General features: G+C 42.0%; 1 protein-coding gene across 3 annotated transcripts; it reads right to left on the bottom strand.

Moving 5' to 3' along the window:
* Positions 1-805: 805 nt before the first annotated feature.
* ZNF131 (zinc finger protein 131) lies at positions 806-17,466 on the bottom strand. Of its 3 annotated transcripts, none has more exons than XM_084225302.1 (8): positions 17,352-17,466; positions 13,643-13,781; positions 12,141-12,242; positions 11,035-11,179; positions 8,798-9,161; positions 8,473-8,695; positions 5,198-5,328; positions 806-2,829 (listed from the first exon to the last, which is right to left on the bottom strand). In XM_084225302.1, exons 2-8 carry the CDS (start codon positions 13,764-13,766, stop codon positions 2,167-2,169), a joined length of 1,752 nt encoding a protein of 583 aa, XP_084081428.1. In that variant the 5' UTR covers positions 13,767-13,781; positions 17,352-17,466; the 3' UTR covers positions 806-2,166. The 3 variants fall into 3 exon arrangements, with proteins under 3 accessions (XP_084081428.1, XP_084081429.1, XP_084081427.1); XM_084225303.1 differs by having other exon boundaries at positions 8,473-8,883; positions 9,118-9,161; XM_084225301.1 differs by having other exon boundaries at positions 8,473-9,161.
* Between the last annotated feature and the right edge of the window lie 1,272 nt (positions 17,467-18,738).

The raw sequence follows: 18,738 nt of genomic DNA, 5'->3' as shown, positions 1-18,738 counted from the left end.
AGGGCGCCGCTGCCTTCCCTGCTCCTGCGGGCTGCGCTGGCTGGGAAGGGGCACGAAGGGCTGCTCTGGCAAGAATCTGGGCTTCAGTCATTTGGGAAGGAAGTTACCGGGGAGGAAGAACCGCCCTCTGAGCAGAGTTATTTCTAGAGGAGAGCTTTCCTCCATGTCCCTCGGGGTGACGAGGGGAGCCCGTGCTCCTGCCGGGCCTCACGGGTAGTCGGGACGGACTGCGCTGGGCAGAACCGCAGAGCACCGCTCCTCTACTACAAATCCCCGCTGTTGGAAAGGGGAGAGCAAACAGAGCCAAGAAACAGGACACTGTGCTTACCAACCACGGCCTTGCTGGCAATAGCATGGAATTCTTCAATTTACACTCGACTAAAAAACTAAACAGAAGTTTATTTTGTTGGTTAGGTGCACAGTCAGATTGTTCCTTTGATTCCACCGAAACAGACTTTGTCTGTATGCATTTATACCTAAAAGGTATAGAGATGGGCAGCTAACCAAACAGGCCAGTCCCCTCTGTGTTATCTGAAGACTTATCAGAAGCCAGGTATAAGCATAATACCTAAAATTTATTCTCATTAAAAACATTGGGCCACATCCTTTCCCCTGCACAGAATCTCATCACAGATTATTTGCATCTCAGAAAATGCAAAACAATTTAAAAAAAAATGCAAGTTACATAAATCAAATTGTTTGAAATTTTAATTGTCATCAATGTTTCTTTTGCAACAGTTTCTCAAAGGCTATGATGAAACACAATAATATTGAATGAAACTAAATAAAAGCATGAATACCAGGAAACAGTTCAGCATTTGAAGATGGAATAGAAAAGCCTGATTTTAACTAAGATCTATAGTATTACCAAGAGCAGTAGGGACTGTCCTTGCAAAAATTCTTCCCTTAATTTAAGGCTTGAAAAATAAAGTTTCTTCAGGAGTTTGGAGCACCTCTAACCTCCAGCAGTAATTTAAGACATTCTAAAAATCCTTGACCAAACAAGCATTTTCTAAAAGAATCTAACTTTACAGTAAAAAGCTATTAATCATATTAAAAATGAGATTGATCGTTAACACTGGAACTTGGCACTTAATTGCCACTCATTCAGTTGTTTCTAATATATTGGATGAAACAAATAATGCAACATTTAATGGTTGGTATTATTTTATTTTCTAATATTGATTAAACTATTTACACTTCTACTTTTCAATCCAGTTTAGCACTCATACCTATGGCTTTTAGTTTTATGTTTAGCACATCTTTTTGTCAAGTGTCAGAATTTAATTTCAAAAAACCCAAGAACCTGATACCATATACACAAGTCTCTTTGTTTATGTTTAAACATATTCATTTTCAAAAATGATTATTTATAAAAGAAGAGCCTGCTCGTAGCTTTCTTCCAAATCATGTTTATCAGAGACTTCACCAAGCTCTTCCTAGTTTTAAATGTCCCATTTAATGTGTCCTGCTGCCTCCAAGTGAAGTCTGTTCCCTCCCTCAGCCCCCCACCTCTAAATTTAATGCAAAAAGAAAATCAGTAACAGGCAATTTCAAGCAAAAAAATAAAGCACTAAAACATTACCTACACTGCCTTTCACAGAACTAAGTTCTCAAAAACTCTAGAAACTTTGTGGAAATTTAACCACTCAGTGTTGAAAAGGCACAAGACTTTTGTGCTCAGAGACCTCCAGCAACAGTGCTTTTAGCCCAGCCTGAAAGTTAAGATCCAAAAATTCACAGGTATGTAATTGCCACTTACAGCAGAACCCCTCAGATTTTACTGACTCTCCTGCCGCAGACATCCTGGAAATTTATACAAGACTTTGCTTCTACTGCAAGAGGAGAAGAGGTGAAATTACTTTTGCATATGCCCAGGAATGGTGTAATGATACAATGATACAAGCTATTCATTGCTAAAAATCTCACAAAGTTGTCCGTGTCTTGTGGTAGTTTCTGTTTCATGGCACTACATGAATGGGGAAGTATTTTTCACATATGAGAGAAGTTTAATTGTACATGAAGAAAGCTAATTTTGGTCCACTTGTCCAGCTCCCTATGGACAGCATATTGGAAAGGTGACCAGTGACAGTTCAAAAACCAATGTAAAAGTTAACAAAAATAATTTGGTATTTCATTCCTAAAACTGCAGTGTCATTATGTGTCCTACTCATCCACTTTTGCATTTTGTGTATCCACTAACTGTTGTGTTTTTAAGTCTTCAGGTTGCTCATGATGTTCCTTATCTGCATCATCTGCTTGATTGTGATCCTTTTCTTCTGTTTCTCCTTGATCATCACTTCGATATTCTACTTGTTCAAGGTCTGTTCCATCTATAAGTTCTGCCTGTACTTCTTCCATCTGTATTTGATTTACATGCTCAACATGTAACTGCTCCACATGAACTTCAGCACCTTGTTCAGTCTGAATATGTTCAACTTCCAAGTAACTAATTTGCACCTGTTCCTGTAGTTCCTCCATCTGTGTGCCTTTCACTTGATTGTCCTGTATGAGATCCTGGTGCATCTGTTCCACAGTTACCTGTGCAGGATCCACTTGTACCTGAATTACTGGTAGGACATGCACTTGCTCAACTTGTTCTATTATTGTCATTGACGTTACTGGTTCAGCTTCCATAGCTTCCACTGGAAGAACCTCTTCTGTCACTAATAGTTCTGAAATATTGTGCATTTCTTTGAGATGCCTTCTCAGCTCACTGCCTTGCATAAACCACAGATCACATAAGGTACAGTGGTTGGGCTTGTCACCAGTGTGTATTACCAAGTGGTCTTTGAACTGATCCCAGCTGTTAAACACGCTGTTACAAACCTGAAACAAAAGATACAGCATCTTAAACAGTGCCAACAGAAATGTGACAAAAAACAGTGCCTGTATGAGATCATGGCTTCACATTGTATAGCTTCTTGCTACGTGGATTCAAAAAACATACATTTTAGAGGTAAAAGCTGAGACGAAAGCTTCAAATGAACATAAGACTTGATATTTATTCATTCCTTTTTTAAGAATGGTGAGCTATTTTGAGTTGTGCATGCATAAGATACCTATAAAATTCACAAGTCAGTAGAGCATTTTAAAGTTTTCTCATCTGATATTCATGTAAGTACCATACCCCAATCAATACATATCTGGCACTAGAGTTTTGGGTGGAAAAATATTTATGCCTTAATGGCGTGCACTGCAAGTGTAATGCAAACTATTGTTTTACTGACATTCTAGATGCAGTACTACTGAACAACTTTTCCTTATCAGCTTTCACTTGCTCATGACATCGTGAGGTTTAACAGGCTAGGCTGAACTCTCTCATTTTGTGATTAAAAAAACCCACTTGAATGATTTCAGCAGCTAAAACTTAAAACTCCATCCCTCGCATTCTCTTCCAGCCAAAAGTACTGCCTCAACATCAGACATTCTGTTTTCACAAAGCACCTGAGCTCCATTCCCTTCAGCTGGCACAGGAGGTAAATAGCTGGGAAACAACAGAAAGAGACTGCAGAAATAAAAGAGATGCAGAACAGAGGAGACAGAAGAGTGGGTAGAGTCAGGCTTGGAGTAAAAAAACCCACAGGCTCAGAAGTCTTTGTCCATGGAAATATGTTTCACTGTAGAAAGCAACAAGAACACACATATCAACACCCCTTCACTGCTGACAAACAGTTTTGAAAGAGGATGTTCTGTCTCTTCATAATTTTCAGTAACTGCACAGAAAGGTAATGGAGAGAGTATCTGACAGGATTAACTCAAGAGCAGGTCTATGTAGTCAAGACAAACATCTCCATTTTGCTGCTGAAGTCTGCTAAAATGGGTTGTAATACTATTGCCACACATTTTTTTCCCCCAGGCTCACATTTCAGAAAGAGATTGCACATATGTATCTATAATATTAGTATTTTTAAAACACTAATATTAGTAATATTAGTAATAACAGTAGTATTTAGTATTTTAAAAATACTAATATTATAGATAAGCACTCAAAATTACTTAGTCATACATAAAGATAATGACTATCAGCAATGCCCAGGCACAAAATTACTGTTCTTGCCACTCAGAATCTAATTCAGTATTCAAGGCATACACCTGAGGAGCACAAAAGGAAACCACAACTTTTTCTCTCGTCTTTGTTCAGTGAACAAAGATTTCTTCAAATTTAGTTCTAAAAACTAAAATTTTATCCAAGAATTGCTGCAGTTCCTGCAGGCTGAAGGGACACAAATCCACATTTACAACATCTGTGAGAGGATGAGGAAGTTTACAAAATGAGTTATGACTTGAATCAGCTCTTTAAAAGTGAAGTAAGATTTATCTCAACAGTTTTTCAAATGTCAGTTACATATAGTGACCAAGTACCCCAGCAATCTCTACAGCATCTATTTTGCTTAAAAAATACTACAGACTGCCATCATAAATTTGAATTACTTTCCAGACAAAATCAGTGTGTTTGGTATCAAACAGAGAATAACAGAACAAGAAATTAAATAATAATTTGTATTTTGGACTTTACTTTGGGCTTTACCTTTAGTGAAGCATGCATAGAAGTGGGAAAGGCCTAGGACAGTGTATCAAGAGCCTTGAAAAAGAAGCAAATGTAAAATGCAGCCTACCCAGAAGAATCTTTATGATTGTAAGTCTTATGAGGCTCCACATCCGTAATTCCAGATTTTAAATGGAGATACTTGCATGTGAGGATTTATCTGCATATTGTGGTTGAATGTGATCCAAAGACCACAAACTACTGTCTGCAACTTCCTCGTTAGAAGAGGAGGGGCAGGCACTGATCTCTTCTCTGTGGTGACCAGTGACAAGACCCAAGGGAATGGCCTGAAGTTGTGCCAGGGGAAGGTTAGGCTGGATATCAAAAAAGTTTCTTCACCCAGAGGGTATTTGGGCACTGGAACAGCTCCCCAGGGCAGTGGTCACAGCACCAGCCTGACAGAGCCCAAGAAGTGTTTGGATATTGCCCTCAAGCACAGGGTGTAACTTGGGGTGTCCTGTGCAAGGCTGGAAGTTGGAGTCAATCCTTGTGGGTCCCTTCCAAACCAGCATATTCTGTGATTCTGTGATTCAATATTATTTTACTGAAGTAGCTCTTAGAGACATAAGCCACTCTCATTGCCTTTCCTGTTCAGTCCTCCCATGCTCCTTGAAGGAAGGAGGTATCTAACCTATTTCCATTACCCACCTGACATTCATACAGCTTCTTTCTTCCCTTTTTAGCACCAGCTCCAGACTGACAAGCTGTCAGGTGACATTTCAGTGTGCTATTCCGAGCAAACCGTTCATGGCAGTTTGGACATTCAAAGGGTTTTTCACCTGTTGAGACAGATACAAGGATTTGTCAGTGTATAAAACCCCCAGTCTTCTTTCAGGTCTCTCCCTCTCTTTCTCTCACATCTAAGTTGATAAATGCACTGTAAAGATGTGGCCAACGGGATTATTCTGCAGAAAAAGAGATGAAAATACAATATAAAAGGACAAAAAACCTGATGTAGAGTCATAAGTCTCATTTAGAAGAAAATCAATGTAACAATAACCAGTAGCTTTTAAGATATTTATGGAAATTATATTACTGTTCTGGCAAAATATTTAAAGAAATAGGAGCTATTTCACACTTTTCATCTGATAATAGTTACAATTAAAGAATCAACGTAAGTCAATATACAAAGTGACATGTTAAAGAAGGAAGAATTTAAATAGTACAACCTTTTATTTTCAGTAACAACAGCTTATGCTTGAAACTGAGCTCCAGAAAATGAACCACTACTGAAACAAACAGCTAATGAACTCCAAAAGAGGCTGAACCATTTCAGTGAATTTCATTAGGATCAATCCTAGCTAGTTAAAAAGCCTGCATTTTCAGGCATGCAATACTTACTGGATATTGCAGTGGAAAAACAATCTTCAGAAATATTTACAAGTTCCTAATTAGCTTTTCAAAAGAAATTCACAAGTAGCTGAAGTGCCCCTAATACACCTGAAAGCTACAAAAAGATGTTAAATGGTGGGAACATTCCCCTCAATGGTTACAAAATGTTACATTTTTGGAGAGGGTACTACAGGAACGGCAGAGGATGCTGAACTGCCTTCAGTGTTGCAGGTCAAAAATCATGGACTTTGCCCAAGCAGCTAGTGGGTTTGGAACTAGATGATCTTCAAGGCTCCTATCAATGCAAAACATTCTGTAATTGTATGATTCTACAAAGCATGCATGGATGACTAAAGAGCTTCTGGACAAACTCAAACACAAAAAGGAAGTCCATGGGACCTGATGAGGTGCATCAGCTGGTCTTGAGAGAGCTGGTGAAGGAAGCTGTTAATCAACTATCCATAAAATTTGAGGAGTGGCAGTCTGGTGAAGTTCAAGACGACTGAAAAAGCAGAAGCACAGCCCTTTCAAAACAGGGCCATAAGGAAGAGCTCAGGAACTACAGGCCAGTCAGTCTCACCTCCATGCCCTAAAAATCACGGAGGAGATCCTCCTGGTAGCTCTGCTGTGAAGACAGGCTGAGAGCCTTAGGGTTGTTCAGGCTGAGGAAGAAAAGGCTTCAAGGAGATCTAAGAGCACATTCCAGTGCCTATAGGCAGTCTACAGGAAGGCTGGAAAGGGACTTAAAAGAGAATGTAGTGATAATGACAAAGGTGGAATGGCCTTAAACTGAAATGAGTAGCTTTAGGTTAAATATTAGGAAAAAAATTATTTTCTCAGAGGGTGGTGATGGATTAGAACAAGTTTCCCAGAGAAGCTGTGGTTATCCCCTCCATGAGAAATCTTCAGGGCCAGGCTGGATATGGCTCACAGCAACCTGGTCTAGTGGAAGGTACCCTTCCCATGGCCCCAGAGGGTCAAACTAAATGACGTGTAGGGTCCCTTCCAACCCAAGCCATTTTATTATCCTATTACTGCCCCACTGCTATTTTAATGTAATTGCTGGTATAGTGATTGAGCAACAACAGGATAAAATATTTTTAGGACATTTTTTCTCACAGGCCTTTCAAGTTCATTTTAGCATTCAACCAGTGCTGTACAGAACTCAGAATTTAGAAAGCCTGTAAGAGAATGGGAGCTTTTTCATTCTCCTTAGGAGACCGCAGTAAATGCTGATATCTGTTCTTATTTTAAGCTTAAGGCTTTTGAAAATGCTACACTAAGTAATTAGATTCCATATGTTATACTTATTAGATCAATATATATTTAGTAAGTATTTTGTACCTCTTGTGATCAGCTAACTTGCTTTGAATCGAAAATGTTCTTTGCAAGAGCAACCAACATATTACATAGTTTGGATTACTCTGGTTATCTGCTACAATTTTTTTTCCAAATAGATTTTTGCTAACTAGCACCTGTTTGAATTGCCTGTAATGGAGAAACACTCCCTGCTTTACAGGGGATAAGGACTTCCCAAAGCTTGTTAAAAGGAACTTTAAGAGACTATTGGAAATAGACTGGACACCGCCATATATCAATACTCAGCAGTCCCGTACACAGACAGAGTCTAATTAAAAGGCCTTAACAATAACAAGCTGCAAAAGAAATAGAGCTGCTACCTTCCATTAAACTTTTACTAATGACTCATGACTGCCATATTAAACAAAAACATCTGGAAGATCAAGATGACATATATTTTACATTCAGTTATCTGTGTCATTTTCAGTGTCTGTTCAGTCAGCTGACTCTTCACTGAGATGAAGATGTAATCTCCTGTACTAAAAAGAAGAAGGGGAGGACCACAAATCAAATCTTGTACTCAAAAGATTTTTGCTACCCAGATTTCAGAGGCAGATTTCACAGTAAAAAAAGTGTACTATAATGACTAGGAATGTTTTGCCAGTTTTAGTAGTTTTCCTTAAATAACCAAGAAAATTCAAATCATATTCAAATCATAGATGAGATGAGACAAGAACAAATGTGAAACTTTCCAAGCATGATGGTACAAGATGTAATTCTTTGAGAGTATTTTATGTCTAACAGGCATTTGCTCAGAAGTTCTGTTAGATAAAGAAACTCTCTAGACTGTATTCCACAAAGAAGATTGTGATTCAAATAATATTTCAACAGAAATATTTACTAGAAAATTTTGAAAATAAAAGTAGTTCCTCAGTTTGGAGGAACTTCTGAATTTCTGAAAAAGGGAACATGACTTAAGGGAAATTTAAAAAAAAAATCTCTAAGATTTAAAATAGACTTGACAGAGAAGCTTCCTTACTACTTTCTGGTTTTAGGTGCCTATTTTTAATCAACTCAATCCCCCAAAAGTTTCCAACATCAATGGAAAACAAAAAAACCATGAACAATCAAAAAGACACACCACCATTTTAGTTATAACTAGAAGCCAAGTATTTCTAGCACTCAGAACCCATTTATTCTCTTCAGCATGTTATCTATTTTCCCAAAATATGCAAAAGCCCAAAATACTAGATGAAAGCCACAAGCACGGGACTTCTGTGCAGTGTTCTTACCTGTGTGCTTCCGAAGGTGCTCTTTAAAATGCCCAAAATGGTCAAACTGCTTGTCACAGTACTGGCATACATGTATTTTCTTGCCAGGTCTTTGTTTCTTGCTGGCACCACCTTCATCAAGGTGGTAACAGGTGAGGTGCTGTTTCAAAGCACTCTCCCGTAGGTATCTTTTATTGCATATGTCACATTTGTAATTCTCAGTAGAGTGTGTTTTCATGTGTTCCTTAAAATGGTAAAACAATTTAAATGAACGGTTACATTTCTCACAGTGGAATAAATTGTTCATGTGTGACAGCTGAAGTTCCACAAATTCAATACCTTCTACCTGTTTGCACGAGGGGTCAGTTGCACTATCACCTTCTTCTTGCATCTGGCATTTTCTCTCTCCCTGACGATACTTGCTGGTGATATCTGCCAAAAGAGCCAAAGCAGATTCATCTGATGTACCTGTTGTCTGTATGTACTTTATGGATTGCTCTGCAGAAGCTACTTCTTCAAGGGTTTCAATGCTGTCATCCTCCACTTTCATCGCCCCTTCAGCAATCTCAACCTCAATTTCAACAGGCTCTGATTCTGCAGATGGCAGTGTTTCTGTGATAACATTAGAGGTTTCAGCAATCTTCCTCTTTTTTGGTTTATTTTTACCTTGTGCTTCATTTGATTCTAAGGGTGATGAATTTTCTTTGTTCCTGAAAAGCATAAACATGGTTAAAATCAATTAACAATGACATAATAATTCCTGCCTAGTAATCTAGGTTTTGCATTCAACACTGCCCTAGCTGTTTCTTGAAGTCGAATGACAACCAGATTATCTGTGTGCACATCAGACATGTAATCTGTGTGCACATCAGGAGCTAATTTGTCCTTAATCTACACTCCTCAGTGCAGTAAAATAACATTGTTAAACTGATAAAATATTTTAAATAGCTCTACTTCAATGATACAAAGCATCTAGCAAGAAGAAAAGGCAGTAAACGACTTATCTAAAAATTTGTGAAATTCTGTACTTGGAAAGAAAATTCCTCTAAAATAAATTCTTTGGCCAGCCTGCTCAGAAATAAGGTTTAAGTCCCTCCTATGCCATTCACTTCTTAAGCTCTGGATTGTGTGCAACTGCAAGCAGTACTTAGAGCTTGTCAAGAAAACACTTTAGCTGTGACTTCACACAACAATTATACGCACAAGGGTTAACATCCTATAATTCAGAAAGGCACACTGCTAATAGCTGACATTAAAAAAAGCCACTTGGATGTGAAAGAAGTATTCTAGTTTAATTTTCTGGGCTCAAACACAACCCTCAGTTCTGTGCTGTTCTCACTGCATAACACACACACAATCCCCTTCCTCCAAAATGTCACGGATGGCATGGCATCTCAAACATAGACAAAGATGAGTGGGTCAATGTTTTCAAGTCATCCACAGCACTACTGTGCTGGAGGTTTTACTACTGATCATCAGTTTCAAAAATAAGTGGCTATCTTCCCATCAAATAGATTGACTAGAGTAAGCTGTGATTTTCAACCTTCTGCATCATGATGAATCATTTCATGTAATGCACTCCCCATCACTTCCAGGCTTTCTAGTAACAAGAGACAAGACTTTGCCCAGTATCTCCAAGTAAGTACTGCAAGATGTGTAACTAATGATGTAATGCAGGCCATAGTTTATAAATGGCACCTTAGTCTATTCACACATCGGAAAACAGAGTAGCTAAACCCAGTTTCACATAGCCTGGATTTCTAATGTCTACCAGATCACAGGTACATTGCAAGGAGCTCCTGGATCACGTACCAAAAGCAACTACTAGTGTAGCATGCAGAAGGAATGAGAACATGAGAGTACTTTATGGAAGTGAAATAGAAGAAAGGGGATGAAAACAGCATGATGGGACTGATGAAAACAGCATGATGGGACTGGCATCCACTTTTTTCAAGCTAGACTTTGGCAATGGATTACAGTTCCTGGTACTGGATAACAGGTGCTGCAGCAATATTTGACTGAGTATTGAACCCACATAAAACTGACTTTAATAGTTACATTCATTCAAGAAGTTTGAGAGGTTAATTTTGCAGCAAGAGGTTTGAAGATCACAGTTTATTCTCTAATAAATAACAGAAAGCTGTAAGAAATCAAAACACCACAAAACAAAACAAACACCACAAAACAAAACAAGCACCACAAAATCAAAACAAGCACAAACTTGTTAAGATAGTCTGATTACCAGAGACACATCGTCACTGCACAGCCAGCTGTCAATCAGGTATGGGCCATCAGACAGCACAGAGACCAACTATCAGCTACCACACAGTCACAGCCCTACAACATCAGCAACATCTAGAAGCCACGGCACTTTTCATCGAGTTCTAGCCCAATGAATGTGACAATCTTGTTTTACCCTGTAATTCTGAACCGTATGTTACAGTAGAAGAATATATGGTTCTACACAACTCAAGGAGGTTCCAGTATAAGGAACAGCACTGCAAAATACTGGCAGCCAGTTCTTGCAAAAGCCTTATTGAGACTCCTTCAGTGTTGGAAAGAAAAAGAGGCTTGTGTGCTTACCTGATTTCAAGTGCTTTGATTGCTTCTAGCATCTGTAGATACTCTGCAGCTTTCCAAACATCATTTGCTTCTTCCTCACCTTGTACCATTAGCTTTGCTGTATAGGTGAACTCAATTAAGTGACGAAATGCCATGTTACTTACACCTGTGTACAGGCAAGAGAAACAAGTTACCTTTACCTATTCTGCATCCTCATCTTCCCAATGAATCTTACACACTTGCCTGCACACCATTTTGATAACAGCCCTGTAGTCACCAGTTTCATAAATGTCATACCCTTAAATGGCTCCACTGAATGGTCTGGGTTGGAAGAGATCTTTATAATCACATAGCTCCAACCTCACTCATGTTGGCCTAACAAAAAAACCTACTAGAGAAACATAGTCTGGAACAACTGTGGAGTTTTACCACGACAAAGATAAAAGGAATTATAAGATGGACAAAAAGCTGTTTCAATAATATATAGATTTAAACACAAAAATACTATTCCTGGAGGCTGAAATGCTGCTCCAGGATTTTCATTTCCTCCCTGCCTATCACATAACTATTACCCCATGTTTGCCTTGCTCTTGCATCCCAGCCAAGGCATTTGCCATCACTGACAGCCTTTTTCAGCTGACAGAATGGCTTTTTTCTGGGAAAGCTTTTGTGTAGTACTGCTAATCCTAACAATATATAAAGGGTCTGCCTGACCTTCACTGGACATGTATTAGAGGAAAGAAGGGGGGAAAAGCACCACATAATCCCTCATTTTCCCTTCCAATATATTTAATTCTGTTATCAGTTTGATTTTTCTTCAGAGGATTTTTCCAGTGATGGTAACTGTCTCAGAACAATCCAAGAACTAAGATCTTGAAAGTTAACTTTCAATAACCAAGCATGTTCAAGTGTTCAAAGCCAGACTGGATACAGCCTTTACCAACCTGGTCTACTGGGAGGCATGCCTTCCCATGGAACGGGAGGTTGGGCCTAGATGATCTCAACATTCTATACTCCAATCCTAAACATTCTCTGACTCTATGCACTAGCTTCTACTTAGGATGCTACAATAATTTCTATCTTGAGCACACAACTCTGAATGCTTTAATTTGCACAAATCAGATTACCTTCAATCTCCACCAAAGGCTCCTGAGTGAAATCTTGGAAGAATTTGTGGAAGAACTGGCTACAGGCAGCAAGAACTGCCTTATGAGCTTTAAAATGGTGACCTGCAAAGGGAGACAAAAAGTTTGGTTTAAGGTAACACCTTCCTCCCTTTATAGTGCAGATGTAGAAAAAAACACCACCCAGTGTAAACGTTATTCCAGCAGCATATACTGAGTGATTCTCTTTGTAACACAGGATAGTACTGCAACTGGCTTGTCCCTTCTCACACAGAACCTTGCTGACATTGCTGACCTTGCTAAAGCTCTGCAACTCAACCAGCTGGAGAACTCACTCACTCACTCACTCACTCACTCACTCACTCACTCACTCACTCACTCACTCACTTTCAGATATTTAACAAATGAATTATTGGAAATTTCTATGCAAACTTTTCTTGGTATGTCTTGGGCTCAGCTCTGTATGCCTCATGTTTTTGTTGCTCTTACAGACTGATATATGTTATCACCACCGCCAGTATAAACACCACAGAACAAAAGTGGTTCTGCTCTATTCTTTCTGTCTTCCAGAGTCTATATTTCTTCTCCCCAGAGGAGGCATTCACATTCATAGGGCTCAGTGGTACAGGGACAAAGGAAGCAACACAGATTAGAACTACACAGCTGCACACAAAACCAGCTCTGAGTTCTGGATTTGGTAAAGATAGAGCAGAAGCAAACAATCAGGGCAAGTGCTATCAGGGAAACTGTGGCTGTCCCTGAAGAATATTTTTTTTCTTCATTTGCTTACCTCCTTCTATTCTGGACTCTGTAGGATCCTTTTTCTTCAAGTGAGTTGCTGCTATCCTTTTAAAGATCAGGTGCGACTCCTTTAGCTAAATCTGTCCTAGTGGACACTGCCTATATTCCCTGTAGTGTTCATCCATTCTAAAACATGTTTGGAATATAAGCAGACTTAAATGATCTACCACATACCACCTTTTCTAAGGAAATAATAAGCACTTGTATCTTCATCATCCTTTTAGAACAGTTCTTATGCCCTTAGAACACATACAAAAAGTGTGTGCTTCTACCCTTTTTAAAGTATACATTAAAATAGCACACAGATACCAGAGAAGCTGCTGTGAAAAGTAAATATTATTTCAAGGTGTGGGTGTTTTTTCATTTAAACACAGTATGTGTTAAAAGTTCTCTGCATGCAGTCAGGCAGCTCAAGTCAGAGAAAAGTATTTTAACAATGTTTTGGGAATCCTTAGCACATTAAATATACCACAACAGTTTCAAAAAGGGCTTCTATCTGAAAACATTTTAGTCTCTTGTTTGGGAAAACAGAAGCAAAATTACCAACCACTATCATGAAACTTTGCAAGTAACTTGCACACAGGTACAGAACCAAGAACTGGTTCACAGCCCCATCTGACACCTGACCATGAAAAATCCAAGAGCATCCCAGGACAGCTTTCAGAATTCTCTGAATATCAACTCGTTCTCAAGCCTGTACATACCATCGACGATCAGAGTGATATCTGTAAACTGGTCCTGCTCACGTTGTTCATTCAGTCTATCCAAAATAACTTTATAGTGCTCAGGGAATTCCTGGATACATTCCATCGTTTCCTCAGCTTCCATGGCAAAAGGCCTGGTCTGCCAAACAAATGTGGTATGAGAGTAAGAATACTGTGCCAGTCAGTAAATACTGCGCAGAGTCAGGTTATTATACAAATGTGAACTAACTAGCACTTTGCCACTACTATAAAACCAAAAACTGTCTTGCTTGCAGGTTTTTTACTCAATGTTACCTGACAGGTAGGAAATGGCACAGTTAAGGATGTGGAATATTGTCTTATTTGGACACATGAAGAAACAGCCAAAGTGGGTATTTCTTTATCCTACAGATTCAGCAGGGACCCACCACCCTCAAAACAAATACTACAGGGATGCAACACCTCCACAGCTACGCATTCAACACCACTTCAGCATAATCTCAAAATCCTCATTTGGTTCTTGCAATCCCACCAAGCCCCTCGGTAACAGACAGTTCTTAAAACTTTTATATTTAACTCACACTTTGCAGCTCATGAGCACAAGTTGTTTACTTCCTTTAAATACGGATTTAATACAGCAGCAATTTTCAGTTTCTGAGCGCATTACAATTGCCAGAGATTTCATCTGCTCACAAGCTTATTCATCCATCCTACTTACACTTCTTCCTCTGTAAAGTGAAATATTCTTTGCCAGCCTTTTGATGTATAATGCTTGTAGTCAGACAGCCCTTCCTCCCTTACTAACACAATGAAAACAGCTGGGGGTGGGAGTTGCAGAGGATCTCAGACCCGGAGAGGTTTAGCAGAACTCGGTGCCTGTAGATGAGGTGCAGACAGTAGTCTGCTGCATATGCAGAAGAACCTCAGCAGAACATCCAAGTGTTTCAACGAAAGCAACAAATTACCTCCAGGCAAAATTACTTCAGATTCATGAAGCAATGCTCATTTTCAACTCCCACACTAATGTGGCTTACACTTAGAATGCTGCAGAAAAAAAGAATTATGGAGTTTCTGTTTACGCCACAAAACACACTCCTTCTTGTCTCACAAAAAAAAGTCATCCATGAAGAAGTCATACCAAGAGAATGAAATAAGTAGAGCAGAAGCAGCTACTTGCAGAAGCAGCTACTTAGGGAAGTCCAGCCCTACCTGCTACTGCTATGTTGCCAACCACAGAAACGCTGCCCACAAAAGTCGGATTTGTTACCTAGTGTGCAACGAGGCAATAACGACACACTCGAGGTCACACATATTATTTATTTCAAGTTGCACAAGCCTGGGTGTCTAGTGCAATTCCACAAATCAAGAACCAACTATAAAAAACTTTTTGCTAATTATACATTTTAGCAAGCAAAAGGATTAGTGTTCACTGGTTACAAGTAACATAGTTCTCTAATTAATTGGTATTCTCTCTTCTACTGGTTAATGGTTTTCTTGCTTCCCATGCTAATTAGTCCACATACTCAGCCCTCTCTTCTTTTGGATCAGCAGGTTTCTTAGGTTGGTCGCTGCAATCTTCCCCAACCAGAAGAATTACCTGTTACCCAGCCAATTCCAACAACATTGCTAAGCTTGCTTTATTAGTTTCTTCCTTATTCTGGGGTTTCTGCTACATGTCCCTGTGGCCTCTAAATTCTAGATCTTCTGTGTCCACTATCAGTGGTACACCCATTTTCCCAGGCTTTGTTAGCCTGCCCTTAGGTACAGAGATCACTGAAGTATGTCTTCATGGGCTTAAGAAGGCAACTTTACCCACAAGCAATTCGTTTTTCTAACACTTTAGACATTACTTAGAGCTTGTGGGCCACTCTCTGTATCATGGATTAAATCTCCTTTCTTGCTGAAGAGGCTTGACAGTACACAAAGATCAAACATCAAAGCAAATCCTTCCTTAAGAAAATTCTGCATACTCCGTATTTTGCAACAGAAACAACTGTCAGGGTCTTCAAGTGGGCAGAGGAGCCCAGCCTGCAAGAGAAGATGAGGTGGAAGGAAGCAGATGCTGCTGCTGCTGTATTCTCTTCACCTCATCTGTTTTGGTGGGTCTAAGACAACCAGAAATTCCTGCCTTTCTTTCACCATCTGGTATTTCACATAAAGTCTCCTGTGGGAAGGTGTCAGCTACATAACTCACAGTTTAATTCTTCTTGCCCATTTCTGACACATTATAAAAGGCCAGATGACTTGCAATTAAAAGCATAATTCCTAAAACCAAAAATTTGATCTCCAACTCTCGTGATTTCCATCACCGATGGTTTTTCCTTTACCGTAGGGATATCTTAAAGGAAACACCCCAAACCTGAAAATAAGAGAGCAACCTTAGCCTAGCAAACACAAGATACTTTAAAAAGTTTCTTTCTTAGAATTCTTACAAAATCGTGAGAAACATACAATTTATGTCAGTTCATTAACCTACAAAGAACTATTAAAAACGTGAATTTACTGTGCTATTTAAATGCCGTTGCAGCATTCATTGAGCCTTCTCATTTTAAAAACCTCGGTCATACTGCAGAAAAAGGCCTGACAAAACAGCACATGTTCAGTAAGAGCGTGACTGCTTTGGAGGAAGGAGTGGAAAGTACAGTTGGGAAAATAAAGCAGCCGAGGAATACGGACAGAAGCGATCCAAATTCCCACTTATGAGTGGGCTCACAAATGAGCGACAGAGAGTGGAACGCTTCAATCGTCTGTGCAATATCCTTGAAAGACTCATCGAAATACTGCCTTAGCCTTATGAGCCTGTAACCCCGCACGCTTTTCATGTGATGTGCATACGATTCGCCGAGCTGCTTTTATAAACCCGTCTCAATGAAACATGCTATTATTACAACTCTCCTGGGCTACATCAGGAGCTCCTCGGGTTCCAGGCACCAGATGTTAGTTTCGCGCACATGGATCCCAGCGGCGCGGGCGGGGCAGTGCTGGGGCGGCTCGGGTGACCCGCAGGAGCCGATGCGGCGTGCCCACAGCACCGCCATCTTGGGAAAGGGGGAGCCGCGGGCTGGGCAGTGCAGAAGCAAGAATTACTCATGCACTCTGCCGCACGTTCTCCTCAAAACCAACGCTCAGACACGGCGCAGCCACGATCCCGATGATCCCGATCCTGCACCTCGGCCCCAAACCGCGGACGCGGGGTGGGTGCCGCTCCCGCCAGGATCGTGGGCACAACGACCGCCAGGCGGCGCCCCCACCCCCAGCCGCCCCACCCGGGGCTCCCGCCACCCGCGCGCGCCTCCCGCGGGCTGCGGCCCGCGCTCCCCGCGGCCACCCGCGGCCTCATTGGCGGTCGCCGGTGTCATTCAGCGCGACCCCCGCCAATCGCGAGGCGCGGGCAGCACTCGCCCCGGGCGCAGAAGCCAATGAGCGGCCGCCGAGTGCCCGGAGCGGGCGAAGGCGGAAGGCCTGGCCCGCGCCCAGGGCTCGCCGCGCACGGGGGATCCGGGCGCGGTGCGGACGGCGCCGGCAGGCACGGGGGTCGGGCGGGACGCCCCGAGAGGGAACCTGACCGCTGCCGGCCCGAGCCTGGCGCGCGGCAGCGCTGCCGCCTCGTTAGTCCTTATTACGTCATCAAAGCGCGCATTAAATCGATCCCTTTTCAATTCCCGGCCGGGTCGCGGCCCGACGACGCGGCGCTCCGAGGGGTGGGGAGGCGGTTCCGCCGGGGACTCACCGGGAGCAGCTCCTCGCCGCGCCGCTTCCCGCTCCACCGCCGCCGCTTCCTGCTGCCCGGCAAGCTGGAAAGCGGGGCGCGCGCCGGCCAATCCCGACTCGCATTCCCGGCCTGCCCCGCGCTCACCTTCCACGCGACAGGGCGCGCGCACGGTGGGGGCGGGGCTCCGCGGCCCGGGGCATGCCGGAAGTTGTAGTCCATTTGTGCCGTGCGACCGGTTCAGAGTGACAGAACTGAGGTCGGGCTGGAGGGGACCACAGCGGGTCAGCCTCCAGCCTCCCTGCTCAAGCAGGATCATCCAGAGCACATGGCACGGGATTGTCTCCAGACAGTTCTTCAGGATCTGTGAAATGAGACTCCACAGAATCTCTGGGCAATCTGTTCCAGTACTTGGTCCCCTGTGCTGTAGAATTCTTCCCCGTGTTCAGGTGGAATTTCCTGTGCCCCCCTCACTGCCCATTGTCCCTTGTCCCATTGCTCGGCAGCAGCGAGCAGAGCCCGGTCCCTGCTCTGACTCCTCCCTGCAGACCCTGACAGACACTGATGGGGTCCCCTCTCAGCTGTCTCTTCTCAAGGCTGCACAGGGACAGCTCCCTCAGCCTGTCCTCATAGCAGAGATGCTCCAGTCCCCTGATCATCTTTGTTGTTCAACTCTGTTCCTCTTGATGAGGAATGCCTGTGTCTCCCCTTCTAGATGCACTTTGCAGCTATATTGCAGTGTTTCTTAGAGTGGCAGGCCAGAACATTTTGGAAGACAGGTGTTAGGGCCACATGCACCCTCACAGGCAGGACTCATACCCACAGGATTCCCTTCATCCCGTGTCCCTCAACTCTGTTACACAGCCACTCTTCCATGCAGTTCCATAACCCTCTGTTACTTTATAATTCAGATTGAGCTGTGTCCAAAATGGGTGTCATGAAGCAGCGTCAAAAGCTGAAAAGTCTGAAGTGCCACAAGGCCCAGCAAGCCTCTGTGTGGCCCAGCTGAGCCCCTCCAGGTGCCCACGGCTGCGGAAGGAAAGGCCCAGGCAGCACCTTGCAGCTCCAACACAGCTCCTGCGCTATTTGGCTGAGGCACCCTAGTCAGAGTCTGCAAGCAGCCCTTCTGCCATCCTTCCTGAGCGCTGACAGTGTGAAATTCAGGTTTCTTTTCTACACTGGAGTCTTCAGGGGACCCCTACTCATCCATGTTTCATGTCCTGGCACCAGATGAAAATGTACTCAATCCAAGTAAACCAGTATAATAATTTAATTTGTCAGCACGATCATCCCTTTGACAGCCTCTACACTGAAGCTGACAAGAGAAGAGCAGCCTCGTGCAGTGGTTCTAATTAGCTTGCCCATGTTAATTCCTGAAAATTGACTTGTTTATGAACTCCATCCCTTT

This window comes from Fringilla coelebs (assembly GCF_963513975.1).
Source record: "Fringilla coelebs genome assembly, chromosome: Z".
NCBI lineage: Eukaryota > Metazoa > Chordata > Aves > Passeriformes > Fringillidae > Fringilla > Fringilla coelebs.
The sequence above is the reverse complement of the archived record's forward strand: the minus strand, read 5'-3'. Positions and strand labels throughout refer to the sequence as shown.